At 49.9% G+C, this 23,638-nt stretch overlaps 1 protein-coding gene across 2 annotated transcripts in view; it reads left to right on the forward strand.

Annotated features, from left to right (window-relative positions):
- galnt1 (UDP-N-acetyl-alpha-D-galactosamine:polypeptide N-acetylgalactosaminyltransferase 1) overlaps positions 1-23,638 on the forward strand; it is a 244,408-nt gene that overhangs the window by 174,840 nt on the left and 45,930 nt on the right. For both annotated transcript variants that reach the window (XM_085988177.1, XM_085988178.1), the window contains exons 6-7: positions 2,565-2,735; positions 5,132-5,249. In XM_085988177.1, coding sequence (XP_085844303.1) covers positions 2,565-2,735; positions 5,132-5,249 — 289 coding nt within the window. The remainder of the gene's footprint in view (positions 1-2,564; positions 2,736-5,131; positions 5,250-23,638) is intronic.

Genomic DNA, 23,638 nt, shown 5'->3' on the forward strand with positions numbered 1-23,638 from the left:
TGTTTATAACAAACATTTTTCTGTAAAAGATTCCTTTAATATCTGCAGCCATTTGGCAATATAAATGGTCAGTTTTGTATTTAATGGCTATTCCAATTAAATACAAATTCTTATTTATAGCTTTCAGAAGTTGCATCATGTTCATTTTTCTGCCTGCACTTTTTAGTTAGTTCTCCTACCAAAACTCAGTACCTCTACCAAAACCCAGTCCCTCTAAGGCAACTGGAAATTGAATGTAATGGTAATTATTTGAAAATGGCATTCATATTTCCAAATTACTTGCTTGCTGATAATTAATGTAAGTAATTACTACGGCTTATTTTTCAGCAAATTTTTGATCTTATCTTATGATGGGTATGATGATTAATTCAATTGGAAAAAATGACTTGGATGGTCCCTTCCATCATCAACGTTAGATGGGCTTTTGCTTCTTTACATAGCACCTAGTCCAACTAACAATATCCCATGTTGGGCTGCTTTTTGTTTTTATGCATTATACATAACTTCATATATTCTATCCAATGTAGTAAGCTATTTTCTGCTTTGGACACCCAATTGTTCAATGCCTTTGCATCAACTAAGACTTTATCTCATAAATGCTATGCCAAAATCTTAATTGAGAAGGAATTATGGACTACTTTTACATTAATACATTTTATTCAAGGTACAATTAGATAATATGAACATTTGCATGTGCTCTCTGACTCCAGCAGCTCATGATTGATAGGTAGACTATTTAATAGCATAGGCTGACCTCATGGGCATTCCCCTCAGGTCATTATTAAACTGGGATTTTCTATTTGCCTGACACTAAGTAGAAATATTTGTTTAGCGGTGTATGTATCCAAAGTTGGATGAAATATTTTAGGGTGCTTTATTATCTAGAGTCCAGTTCAGTCAGGGTTGTGCAGCTGATGTATCCTTTTGTGATTTCTAGATGGACGAAGATCATGGATGTATTGCCTATATTGTCCAATATTCCTGTTCCATTAATGCAACTTGGACTATGAAACCTTAGTCTAATTGGCACACAAGTCAATGCACCTTTACTTCATTGCAATAGCCAAAGTATCCCTGACTGTCATGGTAAACTGCTTTACAGCTATCTCTGCTCTTATCTGGAAAATTGGTAAAAGTCAAAAGATTTCTTGTCTCATTTGATACGCTCGGAAAGACAATTCCCTCTTCTCACCATCAGTTGCTACACAAGTAATACTGGAATTTCATTTTTCCTAGAAGATTTTGGTGACTTTTACCTATTTCCTGTGTCATAAGCCCATGTATGTTCCATTGTGTTCATATCAGGGGTGCCCTCTACTATGACCAAGACCATAACATTTTACCAGTCTTCTTCATTCAATTTCCAAGCAGCATTTAGGAAGGCCAATATATCCTTCCTGAGGTGCAGTGCCCAGAACTGAGCACAGTACTCTAAATGGGATCTAACCAGAGCTTTATATAACTGTAAAATAACTACCACCCCTTTGTATTCCAGCCCCCTTGAGATTAAAAACCAATATTCGGTTAGCCCTTTTAACTATATTTTTTGTATCTGTCCACTCGTCTTCAGTGATTTCTGTATTTGGACCACTAAAATACTCTGGCCTAGAAATTCACTGGGACGCCAGTCTCGCCAGGGTGCCGGAAGTACAGCCCCGGAAGGAGTCGCGAACGCCCGCCGGAAATTCAGTTTCAGCGCCCAGATGGAAGCGCAGCACTACTCGAGGCGCCCCGCATCCCTCTTGGGGCGCTGCAACTGAAAATCGCAGCGCAACGTGCCGCAGCGCCACACGCTGCGGCACGGCGCGCTGCGGTACTGCAGGCCTTCCTCCCCTCCTTAAAGGGGAGGGGCCTGCTGCAGCACGATCGGCGATTGCGAGTGCCGGCAAAAGAGCCCGGCACCGAGGAGAAGTGGCGGGCTCCTGGGACACAGCCGGCACAACGCGGGGGGGGGGGGGGGTGCGGCTCAGGAGGCCGGGGACGGCGGCGCGAAGAGGTGCTGGCAGGCGGCCAGCAAAAAAAATGGCCGCTCCACGCCTCTACCGCCGCAGGTAGGCCCCCTTGAACCGGTCGCAAATTGCGACCAGCGTTAAAGCAGGGGGCGCTACCAAATTTCGCGATCGGGGCAGTAGCGGGGCGCTGCGCACACCGATGACGTCATCGGTAGCGGCGCAGCGCTAACGGCTAGCGCCGCCATTAACGTCCCGCTAAATTTAGCGGGAGGCGTGGCCAGTGGCATAAAACCCACTAAGTGCCCTCTTTGGGCGCTAACGGGTGGCGCAGCCCACTGAATTTCTAGGCCTCTGTTTCTCCACAGAATGCATTAATAACAACATGTTGGCAAAACCAGGAACTAAAACTTGTTTGCCAGATTTAATACATTACTAAAACTGAAGTGATCCCAAATATAATGTTTCTCCTATGGAAGCAGAATTTGAACTGTTGTCTTAATTATACCATATCACATCAATGCCATATCACTTCTGTGCAGTATATTAGTTACATTTTAAGATAAATCCATTTTGTGATTTCATGCTTCCTTAAAGCTGCTTTTGTTCCGTCAGGAGTACGGTGGTGTGCCCAATAATTGACGTGATTAGTGATGACACATTTGAGTACATGGCAGGATCAGATATGACCTATGGTGGATTTAATTGGAAATTGAACTTCCGTTGGTATCCTGTACCTCAGCGAGAGATGGACAGAAGGAAAGGAGACCGAACTATTCCAGTTAGGTAAGTAGGCAATGCAAGCAGTGAAGTACTTTCCAAAGACTATTTGGTTTTGTTCTTTTTGTGTAGATGTGTAGAAAACATGATTTTGTATCAAAACAAAGGGGCAGTGTAGCGATTCAAAAAAGTCTGAAGGGTTTCTTTTTTGTTATGCTTTGAATCATTCAAGTTTAAAACCGGATTTAAAAAGGTCTGATGTGTCTGTTTATTTGTGTGTGGGTGTGTACAGATAAAGGGTGTTGTGGAGAAGATTAAACCAGTCTAAATAAATGCCATTTTTCATGAGTACAGCTAAAACTAATAAATGAGCAGTTTACCATGTATATTAACCATTCAGTCAATAATCCTGCACAGTAATTTAGTTGAGGCCAATTTTTTTACAATTTACACTATTAAATGCTGGCAATCCATCTAGAAGAACCAAGGTTAAAATCTGTTTTTTTTTAAGGGATGCTTTAAGCTCTTACAAAATTCCTTTCAGATAAGGTAATGTTCATGTAATACGCCTAAAGTACAATTTAATTAAATTTTATGAGCATGCAGATTAAACACCCCATAGCAACATGTTGACTGTATATATAGTTGACACCAGGTTATTGGAACTACTGGTGTTATAGTTATATTTAAATCTGCAGTTTCACTTAATGGGTATGTCAATTAAAATGGACTATTTCTTTCCATTAGGACAACCAAATTTAAAGTTGCATGCGACCACACTTTTAGTTTAAACATTGAAATTGAAAATGTTAACAAACAGCAAGAAAATCTTTCAAAAAGACTGAAAGACATATTGAAGGACACTTCTGTTTTTTCATTTTCTAATTTTCTCTCCTCCTCCACTCAAGATGTTGCTCCTTGCCTAGATAGAGTTCTTTGGGCACTGGGTGCCCTCTGGTACTTTGTCCAATTAGCTCTTATTCTGAAGTGAGCCTTGACAGTGAATGATGAGAGGCTATTTTACGACTGAAATATCACAGCCAGGCCTGATCCTGCCTTTGCTTGACATTCACACATATGCAGTCTGAGGAGGGGACGCTGGATAGCTATCAGGAGTGGCCATTTTCTTCCCGTTTCTGCTCCCCCAGCTGAGATCAGTTAACTAAATACAGATGAGGGATTAAATACAGGACCTTCCTAACTTGTATGGCTCAGATACTCACTGGATAAACTTGCTGATCCATCAGTGCAGTCACAGAATCTTTTCTAAACTTGCATTCTTTCATGGGTATTTGGCTGCACCAACTAAAATTGCAGAAGTGGCGATGGTTCTCTTGGGTGCAAGAGAGCACCCTGACAGATTGCAGCAAGCCTCAAGGTGTACCAGTCAAAACATAAATCAAAGTTTAATGAGGCTAATTCCAATGGAAAGAGAAAAACAAAATAAAAATGTCAAGAAAGTAAATAGGAAAGGTAAAAAGCAATGGAAATGTGCTTACATGAATGCAAGAATTCTGACAAATAAGATGTGTGACCTGGAAAGTCTTTCGGGACATGAAAGATTGGGCATCATAGTATCACAGAGCCATAGTGGAATGATTCCTATCCATGCGATACATTTTTGGAAGGATATAAATTGTTTAGAAGAGACTGTATTGGCAGAAAAAGAGGTGGTTGATCACCCAAAAATAGCTATTACTTCAGATTTACTTCAACGAACTTGGCATTTTAATGCATCAAAACATGCAAACGATTTTGGCGAATTACATTGTTATCAACAAGAACATTGGGCTGGATTTTCCCATTTCCCTCCCGCACGGTGCTGGAGGGGACCCGGAAATTCGGGTTTCTCGGCCGCTGTGGAGTTTTAACTCCAGTGTGTGTGTGACAGGAAGGGCGGGTTCCCCACCTGGAAGCCAGCCTGATTGACAGGCTTCTAGTTGTGGGGGGAACGCAGACCAGGAGGGCACAAGTAGGTGCTGGGCCCAGGATGGTGGGCAGGTTCCAACCTTGGGGGGGGCGAGTCTGATCCCCAACCCCAGGGCTGAGTCGCGATCCCGGAGGGGGTCCGATTTCCCCAACCCCGGTGGGTGAGCTTGGAGGACTGGGAGGAAGCAATCCTGCTCCTCCCGGCCCACAAGGATTGCTCCCCAAGGCTGAGGCTGCCTCGTTGCAGCCACAGGGAATCCGGATCCCCGGCCGCCTGCAGTAAAACACCGCCCGCCCCCCCACCCACCCCCCCCCCCCCCCCCACCCCCAAGGCCGCCTGAATGAAAGGTGAAAGTGGGCTGGTTGAGGTCAGGTTTTACATTTTTACAACTTTCACTTCCCCCCCCTCCCCCCCACTATGCCTCCAACCCATCTGTTCTTTCCTGTGAAAATTCCCGCCATTATCTTTTGCAATTTTAAAATGTTTTAGCTATATATGTGTATACATTTCTTGTATTTCTTTTTGTTTTTAGAACTCCCACTATGGCAGGAGGACTGTTCTCAATAGACAGAGATTACTTTGAGTTAATAGGAACATACGATGCAGGCATGGATATATGGGGAGGAGAAAACCTAGAAATATCTTTCAGAGTAAGTATTCAATCATTTTTTGGAGCAGATTAATCTTATTCAGTATCGGTAGATGTAAGATTTATTTTGGTGTTTCACAGACTTGTATTGCTTTTTTTAAAATTCATTGATGGGATGTGGGCGTCGCTGGCTAGGCCTGCATTTAGTGCCCATCCCTAATTGCCCTTGAGAAGATGGTGGTGAGCCGCCTTCTTGAACCGCTGCAGTCCATATGGTGTAGGTACACCCACAATGCTGTTAGGAAGGGAGTTCCAGGATTTTGGCCCAGCGACAGTGAAGGAACGGCGATACAGGTCCAAGTCAGGATGGTGTGTGGCTTGGAGGGGAACTTGTAGGTGGTGACGTTCCCATGCGTCTGCTGCCCTTGTCCTTCTAAGTGGTAGAGGTCGTGGGTTTGGAAGGTGCTGTTGAAGCAGCTTTGGCGAGTTGCTGCAGTGCATCTTGTAGAGGGTACACACTGCAGCCACAGTGCGCCGGTGGTGGAGGGAGTGAATGTTGAAGGTGGTGGATGGAGTGCCAATCAAGCAGGCTGCTTTATCCTGAATGGTGTCGAGCTTCTTGAGTTGTTGTTGGAGCTGCACTCATCCAGGCAAGTGGAGAGTATTCCATCACACTCCTGACTTGTGCCTTGTAGATGGTGGAAAGGCTTTGGGGAGTCAGGAGGTGAGACACTCGCTGCATAATTCCCAGCCTCTGGCCTGCTCTTGTAGCCACAGTATTTATATGGCTGGTCCAGTTCAGTTTCTGATCAATGGTAACCCCCAGGATGTTGATAGTGGGGGATTCAGCGATGGTAATGCCATTGAATGTCAAGGGGAGATGGTTAGAGTCTCGCTTGTTGGAGATGGTCATTGCCTGGCACTTGTGTGGTGCGAATGTTACTTGCCACTTGTCAGCCCAAGTCTGAATGATGTCCAGGTCTTGCTGCATATGGACACGGACTGCGTCAGTATCTGACGAGTCTCGAATGGTGCTGAACAGTGTGCAATCATCAGCGAACATCCCCACTTCTGACCTTATGGAGGGAAGGTCATTGATGAAACAGCTGAAGATGGTTGGGCCTAGGACACTGCCCTGAGGAACTCCTGCAGTGATGTCATGTGATTGAGATGAATGACCTCCAACAACCACAGCCAACTTCCTTTGTGCTAGGTATGATTCCAACCAATGGAGAGTTTTCCCCTTGATTCCCATTGACTTCAGTTTTGCTAGGGCTCCTTGATGCCACACTCGATCAAATGCTGCCTTGATGTCAAGGGCAGTCACTCTCACCTCACCTCTGAATTCAGCTCTTTTGTCCATGTTTGGACCAAGGCTGTAATGAAGTCAGGAGCTGAGTGGCCCTGGCAGAACCCAAACTGGGCGTCAGTTAGCAGGTTGTTGCTGAGTAAGTGCCGCTTGATAGCACTGTCGACGACACCTTCCATCACTTTGCTGATGATTGAGAGTAGACTGATGGGACGGTAATTGGCCGGGTCGGATTTGTCCTGCTTTTTGTAGACAGGACATACTTGGGCAATTTTCCACATTGCCGGGTAGATGCCAGTGTTGTAGCTGTACTGGAACAGCTTGGCTAGGGGCGCAGCTAGTTCTGGAGCACAAGTCTTCAGTACTATTGCTGGAATGTTGTCAGGGCCCATAGCCTTTGCAGTATCCAGTGTCTTCAGCCGTTTCTTGACATCACGTGGAGTGAATTGAATGGGCTGAAGACTGGCATCTGTGATGCTGGGGACCTCAAGAGGAGGTCGAGATGGATCATCCACTCGGCACTTCTGGCTGAAGATAGTTGCAAATGCTTCAGCCTTGTCTTTTGCACTCACGTGCTGGGCTCCACCATCATTGAGGATGGGGATATTTTTGGAGCCTCCTCCTCCTGTTAACTGTTTAATTGCCCAGCACCACTCATGACTGGATGTGGCAGGACTGCAGAGCTTTGATTTGATCCGATGGTTGTGAGATCGCTTAGCTCTGTCTATCGCATGTTGCTTCCGTTGCTTATCTGTTAATATTGTAAAGGGCTGATTGGCTATATTTCTCATGATTTATTTTTGGTTACTTGAAGATCAGGAAGATTTTTCAGAGAGATATTAATCCTTGGATGTCAGCCTTGGTTGAGTGGTAGCACTCTCGCCTGAAGTCAGTAGGTTCAAGCCCCACTCCAGAAACATGAGCACATAATCTAGGCTAGCACTTCAGTGCAATACTGAAGGAGTGCTTCACTGTCAGAGGTACCATCTTTCATATTGTAATGTATATACCTTTAAGGGGGGAACTAATGTTTTACAGCTCATGTATACTGCAGTACCGGCAGTGACCACACCTGTCTATAACACTGAGTAGTAATCTGTACAGATCAGTTGCAGTGTGAGCCACGTTGAGTAAACACCTGTTGTACCGTTCTCCGCAGTCTGTGTTTTCTTATACACGGACGTAACATTGGCGACGAGGCAGGTTCGAACCTACCTGCAACTCTGCATCACCTCCCGGGGATTCGTTCCTGGAGATCAGTGGATTGGAGGTCAAGGCCAGAGACTCGGGCGTCGACCACGGGCAACCGCCCAGTCATCCAGCAGAGACTCGAGAATTGCGGGGGAGGCTGTCGAGAGCCAGGCTTGGCTTTCCAGTCGAGGTGGTCCAGCGAAACGGGCTGACAACAGGTAGTGCGCAGACCCTTCCCGGACAGCGGCGGGCTAGAGCCCGACAGAGCGGCACAGCAAAGGGCCGAGCAGCGTCGACGGGGGAGAGAGAGAGAGAGGGCAGAGCGCACAGGGCGCAGCTGGTGTTCAGGGGCCGAGCAGCGTCGGAGAGAGGGAGAGAGAGACGCGCAGAAACCTGCGAGGCGCCGCCATTGCCACGAGGACCGCCGAGAGCGGCGTTGGCAGCAGCGCAGGAGAAGCGCGCGAAACCTACAGGGCGCCGCCATTGTCACGAGAACCGCCGGGAGCGGCGTCGGCAGCAGCGGGGGAGGAAGGAAAGCGCGGGAGACGCCATTTTAAGACATTGGGAGACGCCATTTTAAACCACACCCAAAATGCCAAAGAGTGGCAGTATCACCGCATTTGACAATGAAGTCGAAGATTGGACTACATATGTCGAACGAATAGAGGTATACTGCAAGGCAAATGAGGTGTCAGATGACAAGAAAGCGTCGGTATTGTTAAATTTAATGGGTGCAAAGACGTATGGTTTATTACGAAATCTAGTAACCCCAACGAAGCCAATGGAAAAGAGATTTGAAGACATAGTAACGATACTACAGGAACATTTAAACCCCACACCGCTGTTGATAGAAAGATTCAAGTTTCACAAACGGAACCAGCATAAGGATGAAAGCAATGCTGATTATTTAACAGAACTGCGCAAACTATTGAAACACTGCCAGTTTGGAGCGGGACTGGCAGATACCTTAAGAGACAAGTTTGTGTGTGGGCTTCAAAGTGAAGGAACCCAGAAATGGCTTTTATCTGAAAAGGACCTTACGCTGGAAAAGGCTTTCAGCATTGCGGTATCATATGAAGCAGCAGCATGGGGCGCTGCAGAGATACAACAGAGACCGCAAGAATATGGCACAAACGAAATGTCATTATGGAACAGAGAAGTGCTATCGCTGCGGCAGAACAACACACGACCAGAATGATTGCTGGTTCAAAGACAAAGTGTGCAGACAGTGTGGAAAAGTAGGACACATAGCACGAGTCTGCAGGTCAGGAAAGAAAACCAGCAATAAGAAACCTACCAAAGGAAAATACAAGAAGGTACATAAGATGACGGAGAATAGTTCAGACGAACAAAAAAGTGATAACTACTCCGAAAGCAGGGAACTGAGTTGTCTGAAACTACATAATGTGATCACAACGGAGGATCACCGAACCATTTAGGTCACTCTCAAGTTAGCAGGAGTCCAGGTAAAGATGGAATTGGACACAGGATCAGCCCTAACAGTCATAAACCGACGGGACTACGAGCGGCTATTCTCACACATACCCTTGAGAGACACAAAAATTATTTTGAAGACGTACACGGGGCAAAAAGTCTACCCCAAAGGAAAAATAAGGGTGACTGTTATATATAACGGTAAGGAAACACCAAAACTAGACCTGTATGTATTGCAAGATGGAGGACCACCATTACTGGGACGTGAATGGATCCAGAAAATACAACTGGATTGGCATTCCATACAGGCACTGACTGTGGCTGACAAAAAGGATGACGACGTCACACCTGGGCGACTGTCAAAGATCCTAACTGACGCGAAAGAAGTGTTCCAGCAAGGACTCTGAACACTAAAAGGCAGGACAGCGACGATTAAAACTGAAGAAAACGCAAGCCCAAAATTTTTTAAGGCCAGACTGGTACCTTATGCGATCCACCCAGCCATCGAAACAGAGCTGGAGAGTCTGCAACGTTCAGGTGTACTGTCCAAGGTAGACTGGAGCGAGTGGGCTACACCCATCGTCCCTGTGATGAAAAAGTAATTGAGCAGCACGCCTGGGGAACCAAGGAAGGTTCGCATCTGTGGGGACTTTAAGGTAACAGTGAACCCGGTCCTTCACACCGTACAATATCCACTTCCGCGGATTGAAGATATTTTCGCCTCGCTATCTGGAGGGAAACGCTTCACTAAGATTGATCTGGCCCAGGCGTATCTGCAAATGGAGGTAGAAGAAGCATCAAAAAAATACCTCACAATCAACACCCATAAAGGTCTCTACCAATACAACCGGCTGGTATTTGGGGTAGCATCAGCTCCGGCTATTTGGCAGAGGGCAATGGAACAAGTCCTGCAAGGGATCCCAGGGACCCAGTGTTATTTGGACGACATCCTGGTCACGGGCGAAAATGACAGTGATCACCTTGCCAACCTGGAGCAGGTGCTCACTAGATTGCAGGAATATGGGCTCCGAGCTAACCGCCCCAAATGCGAGTTTAAAAAAAAAACTGATCTCGTATTGTGGCCACATTATCGATAAAGAGGGGTTACATAAGTCCCCAGAGAAGATTGAGGCAGTAGTCAAGGCTCCAGCACCGGAAAATGTGTCACAACTGAGGTTGTTTCTCGGGCTGGTAAACTACTACCATAAGTTCTTGCCAAATTTGTCTACAATACTACACCCACTGAACACCCTACTGCAAACTGGGGTGCCATGGAAGTGGAGTGACGAATGTAGACGAGCTTTCCAGAAGAGCAAAACACTAATCACATCGAAAGAGGTATTGGCCCATTACAACCCGGCATTACCAATTCGGTTGGCATGTGATGCGTCACCCTACGGCATTGGAGCGGTGCTGTTGCACAAATTCTCGGGCGGCTCAGAGAGGCCAATAGCCTTTGCGTCATGATCACTAACCTCAGCCGAGCATAACTATGCCCAGATTGACAGGGAGGCCCTCAGCTTAGTGTGGGGAGTGAAAAAGTTCAATCACTATCTGCACGGGCAGAAATTCACCTTGCTGACTGATCACCAGCCTCTTGGTTCCATTTTGAATCCGAAGAAGGGCGTTCCGGTGATGACTGCGCAACGACTACAAAGATGGTCACTTTTTCTAGGGGCGCACCACTATGAGATTGAATATAAGGGCACGAAACAGCATGGAAATGCTGATGGGCTATCACGCCTGCCACTGCCTACTGCGGAGGAAGCACCAGCAGTGGATCCTGTCGAAATATTCCATTCGACTATAGTTGAATACCTACCGGTAACTAACGCTTGTATCGAAAAGGAAACCCGAAATGACCCGACACTAGCTCGGGTATATGATTTGACGGTGAAGGGATGGCCAGCACATGGCGACTCACTGTTGCCAGCATTCTCGACAAGGAGAGAACAGCTGTCAGTGTGCCGGGGGACCTTGATGTGTGGATCCCGAGTGGTAATTCCACCCAAGTTAAGGGATAGAGTGCTCAATGAGCTTCATGAGGGTCATCTGAGAGGGGTAAAAATGAAAAGCCTAGCCAGGGCTTATGTGTGGTGGCCGGGAATCGATAAACAAATCGAGGACCTGACCAAGAGCTGCTCAGGATGCCAGAAAGTCCAAAATGCACCACCACAGGCCCCTCTACACCCACGGGAGTGGCCCTCATCTCCATGGCAACGGGTGCATATTGATTTTGCTGGTCCATTCATGGACTCAATGTTTTTAATAGCCGTGGATGCGCACTCGAAATGGCCTGAGGTCATCAAAATGTCCTCCACCACCACGGAGAAAACTATTGCAGTCCTACGGACCATTTTTGCCAGAAATGGCTTGCCAGAACAGATTTGCTCCGACAACGGACCACAGTTTGTGTCCGAAGAATTCCAGAGGTTCTTGAAAAAGAATGGGGTATGGCATTACACATCCGCCCCGTATCATCCAGCCACAAATGGATTGGCTGAGAGGTTCGTACAAACCTTTAAGAAGGCAATAAAGGCTATGTACAATGACAACATTCCGCTGCAGCACAAGGTGGACAATTTCCTGTTCGCCTACCGGAATGCGACACATGCAGTCACCAACCAGGCCCCAGCCATGATGTTCTTTAACCGAAGGTTAAGATCTCGCCTGGATTTGCTCAGACCAAACGTACGAAGAGATGTTGAGAGTAAGCAATTCCAGCACATCCATGAGAAGCCAACAAGGAGCTTCAATGTAGGGCAACCAGTCTTGGCCCGCGACTACCGAACAGAAAAATGGCAGCCAGGAACGATATGCACACGGCAGGGCCCACTAATGTACACAGTGGACGTTGGGGAGAGCATCGTGAGATGCCATGCTGACCAGATCCTAGAGTCACAGGAACAAGTCAACCCCATGCCTCGCCCATAGGTACCTGGTGATGAACCCGACGTACAGGTCGCATCTACCCCAGAAACAGTAGCATCGGAAGTTGATGAGCCAACCGACGACAGGGGGCCAGAATCGCCTCCGCACCAAGAGCGAGACACTCGGGAAAGGCGCTATCCAGAAAGGATCAGGAAGCCTCCCCAAAGACTGAATATATAAATAGACTATTTTCAGTTAATGTTGCATGTTAAAAGTGTTAATTGTAATTAGTTTGATATTTAATTGTTAAATGAGTGTTATGGTACTGTTAATCTAAAAGGGGAGGAATTGTAATGTATATACCTTTAAGGGGGGAACAATGTTTTACAGCTCATGTATACTGCAGTACCGGCAGTGACCACACCTGTATATAACACTGAGTAGTAATCTGTACAGATCAGTTGCAGGGTGAGCCACGTGGAGTAAACACCTGTTGTACCGTTCTCCGCAGTCTCTGTCTTATACACGGACGTAACACATATGACACGTTAATCCAAAGTCCTGTCTGCTTTCTCAGGTTTATGTAAAAAGTCCCATGGCGCTATTCAAAGAAGAGCAGTAAAGTTCTACCGGTGTCCTGGCAAACATTTATCCATCAGCAAGCACCTAAAAATAATCTGGTCATTTATTTAATTATTGTTTGTGTACAAATTGACTGCCACATCACCTAACCTGACAACAGTGACTACCCCCAAAGGTGTTTCATTCTCTTTAAAGCGCTTTGGGACATCCTGGGGTCATGAAAGACCCTGTGTAAATGCAAGTTTGTTACTTTGTCCTTTCTTCCCCCCCCCCCCCACCCTCTCTTTCTCTCCCCCCCCACCCTCTCTTTCTCCCCCCCCACCCTCTCTTTCTCCCCCCCACCCTCTCTTTCTCCCCCCCACCCTCTCTTTCTCCCCCCCCACCCTCTCTTTCTCTCCCCCCCACCCTCTCTTTCTCCCCCCCACCCTCTCTTTCTCCCCCCCCACCCTCTCTTTCTCCCCCCCCACCCTCTCTTTCTCCCCCCCCACCCTCTCTTTCTCCCCCCCCACCCTCTCTTTCTCCCCCCCCACCCTCTCTTTCTCCCCCCCCACCCTCTCTTTCTCCCCCCCCACCCTCTCTTTCTCCCCCCCCACCCTCTCTTTCTCCCCCCCCACCCTCTCTTTCTCCCCCCCCACCCTCTCTTTCTCCCCCCCACCCTCTCTTTCTCCCCCCCACCCTCTCTTTCTCCCCCCCACCCTCTCTTTCTCCCCCCCACCCTCTCTTTCTCCCCCCCACCCTCTCTTTCTCCCCCCCCACCCTCTCTTTCTCCCCCCCACCCTCTCTTTCTCCCCCCCCACCCTCTCTTTCTCCCCCCCCACCCTCTCTTTCTCCCCCCCCACCCTCTCTTTCTCCCCCCCACCCTCTCTTTCTCCCCCCCCACCCTCTCTTTCTCCCCCCCAACCCTCTCTTTCTCCCCCCCCCCACCCTCTCTTTCAATTCAATTCAATTCAAATCGCTTTATTGGCATGACAAGGTACATCTTATGTTGCCAAAGCATCGAAAAACATTCATGGTTTAACACAAAAAATACAGATCTATCCATACAGTGTATAAACAGATATATCCCTGAGTGTATAAATATACATTCATATAATTTGTATATACTCTTTTCTTATATTTAGCGGTTGTCCCTCTGTTTATGGCAAGCTGTAACATAGTGTGCCGCTAAGGTTACACAATTTCTCTCTTCCCCTAGTAGGTATGGGAGTTTTTGGTCGTCATTCAAATTTCTGAATTCCGGGCATATTTTTGTGAATTTTGGGTAGAAATTCTCCCTTTATGCCCTGATATTTTCTACAAGCTGTGAGGAAGTGCATCTCTGTCTCCACCCCTCCCAGACTGCAGTGAGAGCATATCCTGTCCTCTCTTCGTAGCTGGGTCTGCCTGTGTCTACCTTTTTCGATCGCCAGGCTATGTTCACTAAGTCTGTACATTGTCAAGGTTTTTCTCAGTTTGCTATCCTTTACCATGGTCAGGTAATCAGCCATGCTGTATTGTCTGTTTAGGGCCAAGTAGCAATTGAGTTTGTTTTGGGTTTTTGTTGTTTCTGCCCAATATGACAGATATTTTTCCTTTTGCTTAGTGACGATTGTGTTGGGTCGAATTCTTTGTGTTACGCTGTCACTGTCCTGGGGCTGGTTATTGTTAGTTACTTCACTGAGTCCCAGGACTAGTTGACTGAGGGTATTCTTCTTTATGTTCCTCTCTTGGCATTTCAGGGCTTCGTAATGATAGCAAGTGGGGGTTGCTCACTTTTAGGTGTTTCCAAAATTTGGTGGCTCTTTTTTGGATAGTGATTATTAATGGATATTGGCCTAGTTCTGCCCTGCATGCATTGTTTACGGTTTTTCCTTTGAGTCCAGGGGATACTTTTACAGAATTCTGCATGTAGGATCTCGATTGGGTGTTTGTCCCATTTTGCAAATTCTTGTTGTGTTAGCGGTCCCCACACCTCACTGGCATAGAGTGCAATTGGTTCAATTACTGATTTAAAAATTTTGAGCCAAATGCTTATTGGGATTTCTATTTGGATTGATTTATTTAATGGCATAGAAAGCCCTTCTTGCTTTCTCTTTCAGTTCATTCACAGCCAGATGAAAATTTCCCGTAGATCTGATTTTTTAAGCCCAAGTATGTATAGTTAGTGGTTTGTTCAATTTTGGTTGTTCCTAGTGTGAAATTTATTTTGGGTCCCTGATGTCTGGATCTTTGCTTGGAACACAAGGACTTTGGTTTTTTGGGGATTTATTGTCAGGGGCCCAGGTCTGGCAGAACGACTCCAGCAGATCCAGGTTCTGCTGTAGACCCTCCTTAGTTGGTGACAGCAGAACCAGGTCATCTGCATAGAGGAGGAATTTAACCTTGGATTCATATAGGGTGAGGCCGGGTGCTGTAGATTGTTCAAGTAGTTTTGCCAATTCATTTATGTAAATATTAAAGAGTGTCGGTGAGATGGGCGAGCCCTGCGTCACCCCCCCGCCCCTGTGGGAAGTATTTTGTTTGTTTGTCTCCAATTTTAACTGCACATTTGTTGTTTGTATACATTGATTTAATTACATCATATGTTTTTCCCCCTACCCCGCTTTCGATAAGTTTCAGGAATAGACCGTCATGCCAGATGGAATTGAAAGCCTTCTGGAAATCTATAAAGCATGCGTAGATTTTGCTTTTGTTTTGATGAACATGTTTGTCAATTAGGGTCTGTAGGGTGAAGATATGATCTGATGTTCTATAGTTTGGTAGGAATCCAATTTGGCTTTTACTCAAGACATTGTGCTCCTCAAGGAAGTTTATAAGTCTTTTGTTTATGATACTACAGAAAACCTTCCCCAGGTTACTGTTTACACAGATGCCTCGATAGTTATTTGGGTCGACTTTGTCCCCACTTTTGTATATGGGCGTTATGAATCCTTTGTTCCAGATATCAGGGAAGTAACCGACACTCAGAACCAAGTTGAAGAGCTTTAGGATAGCCAGTTTCATTTTATCGTCTGTGTGTTTAATCATCTCGCTTAGTATGCCGTCTGCACCGCAAGCTTTTCCTGGTCGCAGGTCCTTGAGTTTTTCAAATAGCTCTTTTTCTGTTATTATGGAGTCTAGCGGGTTTTGGTTATCTTTTATGGCCATTTCGAGCTTTTCCAGTTTTTTGCATATTTGGTGTTGCTCTGGGCTTAGTGTGTTTTTCTGGTATAATTTTTCAAAGTGGTTTTCCGATATGTCTCCATTTTGAATGGCCAATTCGTCGTGTTTTTTGTGTAATGTATCCCAGTTGTCCCAGAAACAATTGGAATCAATGGATTCCTCAATGGAGCTGAGTGTATTCTTAATATACTGCTCTTTTTTGGTTCTGAGTGTGTTTCTGTATTGTGTTAGTGTCTGACAATAAGTAAGGCGTAATTCCTCGTTTTCTGGCTGTCTGTGTTTTTGGTTTGATATTTTTTTAAGTTTTTTCCTCATGTTATGGCAATCTGGGTCAAACCATTTTTCATAGTTTTTTGTTTTGGGTTTGTTCTTGCGAGCTTTCAAGTTTGACCTTGTTGCCAAATTATTAAAAATATTATTTAGGTTATTCACTGCCTGGTTTATGCCTTCTTTATTGTGAGTATATATGTTTTCCAGAAAGGTGTCCAAGAGAGCTTGAGTTGATTGATTGCTAATTGTTTTCTGATATTTTTCCGTGCTGTTTTTGGCCCATCTGTATGATTTTTTGGTGTTGTACAGCTTACTGGGTTGTGTTTCTGTGTTGGTTGTTTCTGTCTTTTTAAGATACATAGCAATTTGACTGTGGTCTGACAGTGTTGTTTGTGGTTTGACTGTGAATGCTCTGAAAGAGGATGGGTCCAAATCCGTAATCATATAGTCTACGGTGCTACAGCCAAGAGGTGAGCAATAGGTCGATCTTCCTAGGAGGTCTCCCATGAACCTACCATTGACAATGTACAGACCCAGGCTTCGACAGAGCTGCAGGAGCTGTTTTCCGTTAGTATTTGTCTGTTTGTCGCAGTTATGCCTGTATGGATGGGAAGGGATATCGAAGTGGTTATTCCCGAATATGTAATTGTTTCCCTGATTATTGGTGAAGTCTGGTTCTTCGCCAGTTCTTGAATTGAGGTCACCACAGATCAACACGTTCCCCTGGGCCTGGAATTGGATAATCTCCCTCTCAATGTTGGAGAAGGTGTCCTCTTTAAAGTACGGGGATTCCATTGGGGGGATATAGAGTGCGCAAATGAAAACATCTTGGGTGTTAGAGATAATCCCCCTCTCAATTTTGAGCCACATGTGGTTTTCGCCCTTTTTTATAAATTTGATGCAATTCTTAAGCTCTGTTTTAAACCAAATCAGTATGCCTCCAGAGTCTCTGCCTTGGGTTACTCCTGGCAATTTATTGGAGGGGACCGCCAGCTCTGTGTACCCTTGGGGACGGCCAGTGTGTCCTTCTCCTCTATACCAAGTTTCCTGTAAAATGATAATATCCAGATCTTTAGTTTCATCTATGAACTCTGGGGTCCTACTCTTCACGTCGAGCACCGAAGAGCGTAGACCTTGGATATTCCAGGTCGAAATATATAAGGATTTCATGTTAAGTTTGATCTTTTGCTATGATAGGTTAAAGAATGATATGTGTTTGTCGTGTCTAAATGGGGGACAAAAGATCATCTCAATTGTCTATAAATGCTAATACTATTTGGTTACAACTCTTTCTAGTAATTAGTCCTTAATTTTTTTTAATTTTTTTTTTCATTTTCTGATCCATAAGGTGGATGTAGATGCTACTGCACGTCTGCCTAGTGTCTCTTAATGGATTGTCTCTGCCTGAGGTATTGCGTACGCCCTGTGCATCTCTCCCTCTGTCTGGCTGGGGGCGGTCCTGTTCCCCTGTAGGACATGAGTGGTGCAGGTCTGATGTTGTGCATGGGGATCCTCTCTGGTCTCGGTTGGTGTGGTGGTGGTCTCTGTAGTAGTCCTGGTATGTACCCCGCTGATCTCTGGTGGTCGGGGGGGGGGGGTCCTCCTGGAGTCTGGGTATGGACCCGGTTGAAAGCGACGTCCTTCAGGGCTTTAGCAAAGATCGATATTCGTTTCCTGTGGATATGGACGCAGTCGTGAAGACATTCCACATCGAGGGTGGGGTGTTGGGCCAGGTGCACGTTGTGTTTTAATTCACAATCTCTTGCTATGCTGGCATTTATCTCACGAATTGTTTTGTTGTTAAAGTCTGTTCTTGGCAATATTGTGGAAACAGTGATTCTAGTGTTTGGGACTGTATTGCTTGCCTTCTCAATCACTGCTCTGAGCGATGTTGCTACCCCTTTCTGCTGGGCCTTTAGGTCATTTGTGCCAGTGTATTATGTGTTGGGGGGAGCCTAATCGGGTTTTGGTCAGCCATTCCAGGGCTCTGTCTGTTGTTGGGCACCTGATCTTTTTTACTATATGTCTAGGGAAGAGCTTTTTCTCCCATAGAAATTTCCCATTTGAGTCTGAGTATTACGATGTCAGCCTTGTTGGTGTTTACTGTCTGGTGGCTTTCGCCTGGACTCATAAGGTGTGTGTTGGACTGGGGTGGTCGTGTTTGGTGTGCACGCTCCTCTTGTGAGCGGCTCGCTTGTGGTTCCACAGACTGAGCTTCAGTATGCTGGTCGGTCTGTGTGGCACCCCTTGTATTGTGTGTCTGCTGCTGTTCAGTCGGGCTCTGTATTGTCTTATCTCTAGCCTCTGGCTGCTGGTCTAATGGTGCTATCTCTCCTCTATGGCTCTCTTTGTTTTTCTGCAAGTAGATTCAGCTCTCTCCTGTATTTCTCCCTCTCTTGCTTTTGTTCATGTTTCAGTTTAAGGACCTCCTCTCTAAGTTTAACCAGCTCTGTCTCCAACTGGTTAAATTTATCCTTTAGTTGTATCTGGCTGTGTGATCCCGGGGTGTGTGTCCGGTCGGCGCTGGAGGGCTCACTCACTTCCTGGCTAGGCTGCTCTTCTCTTGGTGAGCTGGAAGTGGTAGGGGGAGTATGTGTGGCTTCCTCCCTGGTAATTACGCTGGGGTTGGTCAGCTGTACCATGTGGCTGTGGGGCCCCGGGGCGAGTGTCTGGTTAGAACTGTGTGGCTCGTTCACCACCTGACCAGGCTGATTTACTCCTGGTGAGTTGTCAATGGTGGGGGGAGTGCGAGTTGCTTTTCCCCTGTTAGCCACTCTGTTCCTTCCCCTCTCAGTTATTTCTTTCAGTGTCTTGAAGGCCGTTTCAAAGTCGTCGAGGTTGCCTTGCACCAATATTGTTCCGTTATCGTACATGTTGACAGTCGTGGTTGCACTGTTCCGGGTCCCCTGGTTTCTTAATTTTCAGTTTGGACCCATTAGCGGTTCTTTCCTGCTTAACCCTGGTATAGTGTGATTTTATTGCTGTGATCCAAGCCGCTGACTGATCTGAGTAAAAAATGAGATTACACTTTTTCCCAGTGCTGTACCAGTCAGGAAAAAGAGTTTCTGGTTTTTCTCTCAGCTGCTGCTGATGCTTGATCGATTTTTTAGCTTTTTTTTTGGTGTTGGGGGGAATCTGGAAGAGGTTGCTCTCAGTGTGCCTCGGGGGCTGCTGTGGCTCCTCCGATTCGCTCATTTTTAGTATTGTTGAGGTAGAAATTATTGTTGACCTTAGAATATGCTTTTCTGGGGCCCCGGGTTTGGTGTTTCCCCTCTCCCTGCTCGCGAACTTTCCCAGGCCCCGGATTTGCTCGCTCTCCCCGGTCCTCCCCAGGCCCCGTACTCACTGTCCTGGTCTGTGTCTGGGATTTGGTGTTTCCCGGCTGCTCCCCTCCCCCTCCGAGGTCTCTGAGCCTCTGTCTTGGCCCGGCTCCTCGGGCCTTTCCCTGGCTTCAGGCTCCCTCTCCAGGACCCGTACTCACTGTCTGTGTCTGGGAGCCGCTGCCTCACGGTGCCTTCGGGCTGCTCCCCTCTCCCTCAGAGGTCTCCAGGCCCTCTGTCTCGGCCCGGCTCCTCTGGCCTTTCCCTGGTTTACGGTCCCGTGTTCCGGCCGCCGTTGAGGACTCGTGCTCCGACCTCCGTTCTGGGCCCCCGTGCGGCTCCGTTGAGGAGTCGCGCTCCGGTTGATGTTCTGGCCCCGTGCGGCCTTCCGTTGAGGAGTCGCGCTCCGGTTGTTGTTTTTGGCCCCGTGCGGCCGCTATTCAGACCTCGTGCTCCGGTTGTTGTTTTGGCCCCCGTACGGCCGCTATTCAGACCTCGCGCTCCGGTTGTTGTTTTGGCCCCGTACGGCCGCTGTTCATGACCTCGTGCTCCGGTTGTTGTTTTGGCCCCGTGCGGCCGCTGGTGAGACCTCGCGCTCCGGTTGTTGTTTTGGCCCCGTTCTTCCTTGGTCTGTATATTCCTCTCCTTCTGTCTTTTTGCTTTGGCTTTTCTTTCTGTTTTCTGCTTTCCTCTGGGTTTTTTTTTTCGGGTCCCGTCTTTGGCGGTTTTTTTTTTTTTGCGGGCTTTTTCTTCTTTTCTTTCTGTGCTTAAACTAAGTTAAACTAACCTTAAACTTAAACTAGATTAAACTAAACTAAACTGAACTAACTTAGCTAGAATTTATACCTCTTAAAACTTGAAATGAACTTTTTTTCCCCCCTTTAAACACTAAAAAACATTAAAACTCAGCAGCTCATCTTTCGTGCGACCTCCCTCCTGCTCTCTCTCCTCCCCCACCCTCTCTTTCTCCCCCCCACCCTCTCTTTCTCCCCCCACCCTCTCTTTCTCCCCCCCGCCCTCCCTTTCTCCCCCCCCACCCTCCCCCCTTTCTCCCCCCCACCCTCCCCTTTCCCCCCCACCCTCCCCCCTTTCTCCCCCCCCCACCCTCCCCCTTTCTCCCCCCTCCGCCCTCCCCCTTTCTCCCCCCCGCCCTCCCCCTTTCTCCCCCCCCACCCCTCCCCCCTTCTCCCCCCCACCCTCCCCCATTCGCCCCCTCTTTCGCACCCTTTCTCCCCCCACCCTCACCCCAATCGCCCCCCTCTTTCGCACCCTTTTCTCCCCCTTTCTCCCTCCCCTTTCTCTCTCCCCCCCTTCTCCCCCTTTCTCCTCCCCCTTTCTCCCCACCCACCCTCCCTCTTTCCCCCCCACCCTCCCTCTTTTTGCCCCCTTTCTCCCCCCTTCTCCCCCTTTCTCCCTCCCCTTTCTCCCTCCCCCTTTCTCCCCCCCTTTCTCCCCCCCACCCTCCCTCTTTCCCCCACCCTCCCTCTTTCCCCCCCCCACCCCTCTTTCCCCCCCCACCCTCCCTCTTTTGCCCCCTTCTCTCGCCCCCTTTCTCCCCCTTCTCCCCCTTTCTCCCTCCCCTTTCTCCCTCCCCCCTTCTCACCCCCTTTCTCCCCCCACCCTCCCTCTTTCCCCCCCACCCTCCCTCTTTCCCCCCCCACCCTCCCCTCTTTCCCCCCCACCCTCCCTCTTTCCCCCCCCAACCCCTCCCTCTTTCCCCCCCCCACCCTCCCTCTTTCCCCCCCTCCCTCTTTCCCCCCCCACCCTCCCCTCTTCCCCCCCCAACCCTCCCTCTTTCCCCCCCCAACCCTCCCTCTTTCCCCCCCCACCCTCCTCTTTCCCCCCCCCCACCCCTCCCTCTTTCCCCCCCACCCCTCCCTCTTTCCCCCCCACCCTCCCTCTTCTCCTCCCCCCCACCCTCCCTCTTCCCCCCCACCCTCCCTCTTTCCCCCCCCACACCCTCCCTCTTCCCCCCCCCACCCTCCCTCTTTCCCCCCCACCCCTCCCTCTTTTCCCCCCACCCTCCCTGCTTTCCCCCCCCCACACCCTCCCTCTTTCCCCCTCCACACCCTCCCTCTTTCTCCCCCCCCACCCTCCCTCTTTCCCCCCACCACCCTCCCTCTTTCCCCCCCCACCCTCCCTCTTCCCCCCCACCCTCCCTCTTTCCCCACCCAACTACACCCCTCCTCTTTTCCCCCCCCACCCTCCCTCTTTCCCCCCCACCCTCCCTCTTTCCCCCCCACCCTCCCTCTTTCCCCCCCCACCCTCCCTCTTTCCCCCCCCTCCCTCTTTCCCCCCCACCCTCCCTCTTTACCCCCCCCCCACCCTCCCCTCTTTACCCCCCCCACCCTCCCTCTTTACCCCCCCACCCCTCCCTCTTTCCCCCCCCACCCTCCCTCTTTCCCCCCCCCCCTCCTTTGCCCCCCTCCCTCCCTCCTTCCCCCCCCCCACCCTCCCTCCTTCCCCCCCCCCCACCCTCCCTCTTTCCCCCCCCACCCTCCCTCTTTCCCCCCCCACCCTCCCTCTTTCCCCCCCCCCACTCCTCCCTCCTTCCCCCCCCCACCCTCCCTCCTTCCCCCCCCACCCTCCCTCTTTCCCCTTTCTCCCCCCCTCCTTCCCCCCTCCCTTTCCCCCCCTCCCTTCCCCCCCCCACCCTCCCTCCCTTCCCCCCCACCCTCCCTCCCCTTCCCCCCCCACCCTCCCCTCCCTTCCCCCCCCCACCCTCCCCTCCCCTTCCCCCCCTCCCTTCCCCCTCCCTTTCCCCCCTCTTCCCTTCCCCCCTCTTCCCCCTCCTTCCCCCCCACCCTCCCCCCACCCTCCCTTCTTCCCCCCCCCACCCTCCCTCTTCCCCCCCCCCACCCTCCCTTCCCCCCCTCCCTTCCCCCCCTCTTCCCCCCCTTTCCCCCCCCACCCTCCCTCTTTCCCCCCCCCCACCCTCCCTCTTTCCCCCCCACCCTCTCTCTTTCCCCTTTCTCCCCCCTCCTCCCGCCCCTTCCTCCCCCCCTCCCTTCCCCCCCTCTCTTCCCCCCCTTCCCCCCCACCCTCCCTCTTTCCCCCTTTCTCCCCCCTCCTCTCCCCCCTCCCTTCCCCCCCTTTCCCCCCCCACCCTCCCTTCCCCCCCTTCCCCCCCCCACCCTCCATTCCCCCCCACCCTCCCTCTTTCCCCCCCCACCCTCTCCTCTTTCCCCCCCCACCCTCCCTCTTTCCCCCCCCCACCCTCCCTCTTTCCCCCCCCACCCTCCCTCTTTCCCCCCCCACCCTCCCTCCTTCCCCCCCCCACCCTCCCTCCTTCCCCCTCCCCACCCTCCCCTCCTCCCCCCCACCCTCCTCTTTCCCCCCCACCCTCCCTCTTTCCCCCCCCCCACCCTCCCTCTTTCCCCTTTCTCCCCCCCTCCCTTCCCCCCCTCGCCTTCCCCCCCCTCCCTTCCCCCCCTCCCTTTCCCCCCCCACCCTCCCCTCCTTCCTCCTCCCCTCACCCTCCCTCCTTCCTCCCCCCCCACCCTTCCCTCTTCCCCCCCCCACCCTCCCTCTTCCCCCCCCCACCCTCCCTCTTTCCCCCACCCACCCTTCCCTCTTCCCCCTCTCCCCCCTCCTTCCCCCCTCCCTTCCCCCCCTCCTTCCCCCCCTCCCTTCCCCCCTCCCTTCCCCCCCTCCCTTCCCCCCCTCCCTTCCCCCCCTCTCCCTTCTTCCCACCCTCCCCCTTCTCCCCCCACCCTCCTCTTTCCCCCCCCACCCTCTCTTCTTTCCCTCCCTTCTCTCCCCCTCTCCTCCCCCCTCCCTCTCCCTCTTCCCCCCCCTCTCCCCCACCCTCCCTCTTCCCTTTCTCCCCCCTCCTCTCCCCCCTCCCTTCCCCCCCTTCTCCCCCCACCTCCCTCTTTCTCCCCCCACCCTCCCTTCCCCCCTCCCTTCCCCCCCTCCCTTCGTCCCCCCTCCTCCCCTCCCTTTGCCCTCTCTTCTCCCTCTCCCTCTCTCTCCCCTCCCTTTCTCTCCCCCTTCCTCTCTCTCTCTCTCCCTCCCTTTCCTCTCCCCCTCCCTTTCTCTCCTCTCCCCCCTCCCTTTCATCTCCTCTCCCCTCCCCTTTCTCCCCTCCCTCTCTCTCCCCTCCCTCTCTCTCCCCCCTCCTCTCTCTCTCCCCCTCCCTCTCTCTCTCCCCTCCCTCTCTCTCTCCCCCTCCCCTCTCTCTCTCTCCCCCCCTTTCTCTCTCTCTTCTCTCCTCCCCCCCCCCCTTTCTTCTCTCTCTCTTTCCCCCCCCCCCCCCCTTTCTCTCTCTCTTTCTCCTTTCTACCCACCCTGCTATGTAAATAAGAATACTATCTGGCTAACATGACTGAT

This window comes from Somniosus microcephalus, chromosome 5, assembly GCF_052327205.1.
Source record: "Somniosus microcephalus isolate GS21.2 chromosome 5, FLI_Smic_1.0, whole genome shotgun sequence".
In the NCBI taxonomy this organism is placed as follows: Eukaryota; Metazoa; Chordata; class Chondrichthyes; order Squaliformes; family Somniosidae; genus Somniosus; species Somniosus microcephalus.